We start from the raw sequence: 1,786 nt of genomic DNA on the forward strand, positions 1-1,786 counted from the left end.
AAGCAGCAAATTCGTATTGACAAAGTTTTCAGCACATGTACTAACCATCATATCTTTCTCTATCTCTTCATAAAGTTCATCAAGTTTTTCTTCACGTCCCTCCATGGCAACACTGGCCTCATGGTGGCGCTGTTTCCAATCTATCATGTAGTCCTCATTTAAGTCTTTGTAGGCCAGAGCAAGTGTACGGAGGCCATCACCTGCATACTCCTGTTTTTGTTTGATTATCAAAAGAAGTCAAATGTTAAATTACATTAATTATATTAAAATTTCATTGACTTTAGCTTCAAGCTACTTTTATATGCTTTGGATCACTCACATTGAGGTGGTTAGTGGTTACTTCCATCAGTTTGTTACAGGAGGGGTGCAGTCTTTCAAAGATCATGGTGTCTGCACCTTTGCAGTATAGAGTCAACTTCCCCTCTGGGCTGCGCACTGGAAGTGACAGGGAAAGTTAGAAAGTTTGATGTAATGTCATGCAGAAATGAGAAATGTATTCTGAATATATGAAGTGTGGTCACTGAAGATAACGACACAAAAAAACCTATCACTACTTCCTCTCACCTATCACTGACATCCTCTTCCTCATATTATTAAAGTCCAGAATGGCCAGAAGTTCGTAGATGACTTGTTTGCCCATCTCTACTACTGTGATGGTTTCTGGTGTGCGTGATAGGAACACAAATCCAAAGTTTCTTGCAGCAGTCACCAGAGCGCCTTCATCAGGTGACTGAGCCTGATAATTGAGCTCTCCTACCAGGTAAAACAGAGATGACAATTTAATTGGCATATAAGGGTAAAATTTGAACATTTGCATGGTGGAGCACATTTCCATGTACCTGTATGTCTTTTATTGCACTGAATTTGGAGTTTTTAAATAGACTCCAAGAATATTTCGAAATTCTCCTGAAATGTAAATGAAATGAAGATGTCTTTTAGAGGACCCCTCACCCTCTTTCTTTTCCTCAGGCATGACAGTGTGACACAGGGATAACAAGCGGAAGAACTCCTGAGTCTCAGGGTTTCCACTTCTCACCATCTCCACCAGACTGTGGTCATGAAAGCTGAACTTTGGATCAGCCAGATTGTTCCAGGAGAAGTCCACTCTCTCTGTCCTCTGCAAGAAAAGCCAAAACAACAAAGTTGGATCAATACTTTCTTTAAATAATCATGCATTTTCCTCTCACCTCTGTAATTTAAACAAAGTTCACAAACAATGCAATGGATGTATTTTCCTCACCTCTGTAATTTCCACTCTTTGTCCAGAGAAATCATAGAGGTCCCCTGAATATATGATAAATGTACTGTAAAATCAGTTGTTTACCCAATGTGTTTCCATTTGCCTCACTAATTTTTACACAAGCAAAGCTGCTCACCGTAAGCTTTTCCATTAATGGAGCACTTGTTGAAAGTCATGATGTTCTGTGTCAGAGTGCCAGTCTTGTCACTGAAGATGTATTTAATCTGGCCTAGCTCCTCACTGAGTGTGGTGGTTCTTGCCTGAGCTGGAGTATCATTCTTAGGATAGTACATCTTCCTGTCCCAGTCTATTAAGAAGCTGTTTCCCAGACGAATGAACTCCACGCTAACAATGTAGCACAAATTGGTAAAATTTCAAAATGTGATACATATTAGCACAAGTCTCAAGTGTTCAAACCAACTTTGGTTGTTTTTTGGTTTCATCATTTTTCTGTGCTGAAACTTACCTGACATAAAGTGAACTGGGTATCACTGTGTTAAGGACAATGACATAAGACCAGAAGATGAGGAATGATGAGAGAGGAGC

General features: G+C 39.8%; 1 protein-coding gene across 1 annotated transcript; it reads right to left on the reverse strand.

The window, feature by feature from the left end:
* Positions 1–550: 550 nt before the first annotated feature.
* LOC121813385 (phospholipid-transporting ATPase ID-like) lies at positions 551–1,755 on the reverse strand. Its single transcript, XM_042217119.1, has 5 exons — positions 1,707–1,755; positions 1,377–1,585; positions 1,241–1,284; positions 952–1,117; positions 551–753 (listed from the first exon to the last, which is right to left on the reverse strand). Exons 2-5 carry the CDS (start codon positions 1,531–1,533, stop codon positions 551–553), a joined length of 570 nt encoding a protein of 189 aa, XP_042073053.1. The 5' UTR covers positions 1,534–1,585; positions 1,707–1,755.
* Between the last annotated feature and the right edge of the window lie 31 nt (positions 1,756–1,786).

This window comes from Haplochromis burtoni, unplaced genomic scaffold (assembly GCF_018398535.1).
Source record: "Haplochromis burtoni strain Fernald_Lab_line unplaced genomic scaffold, NCSU_Asbu1 Contig_1611, whole genome shotgun sequence".
Classification (NCBI taxonomy): domain Eukaryota; kingdom Metazoa; phylum Chordata; class Actinopteri; order Cichliformes; family Cichlidae; genus Haplochromis; species Haplochromis burtoni.

Excerpts from the sequence above, each read along its gene's own strand:
- LOC121813385 (XM_042217119.1), bottom strand. The coding sequence starts at position 1,533 with ATGTACTATCCTAAGAATGATACTCCAGCTCAGGCAAGAACCACCACA. Across the intron at positions 1,118-1,240 it reads AAAGAGTGGAAATTACAGAG|AGGACAGAGAGAGTGGACTT; the intron begins GTGAGGAAAATA and ends CTTTTCTTGCAG. Across the intron at positions 754-951 it reads GCCTGAGGAAAAGAAAGAGG|GAGAGCTCAATTATCAGGCT; the intron begins GTGAGGGGTCCT and ends TTTACCTGGTAG.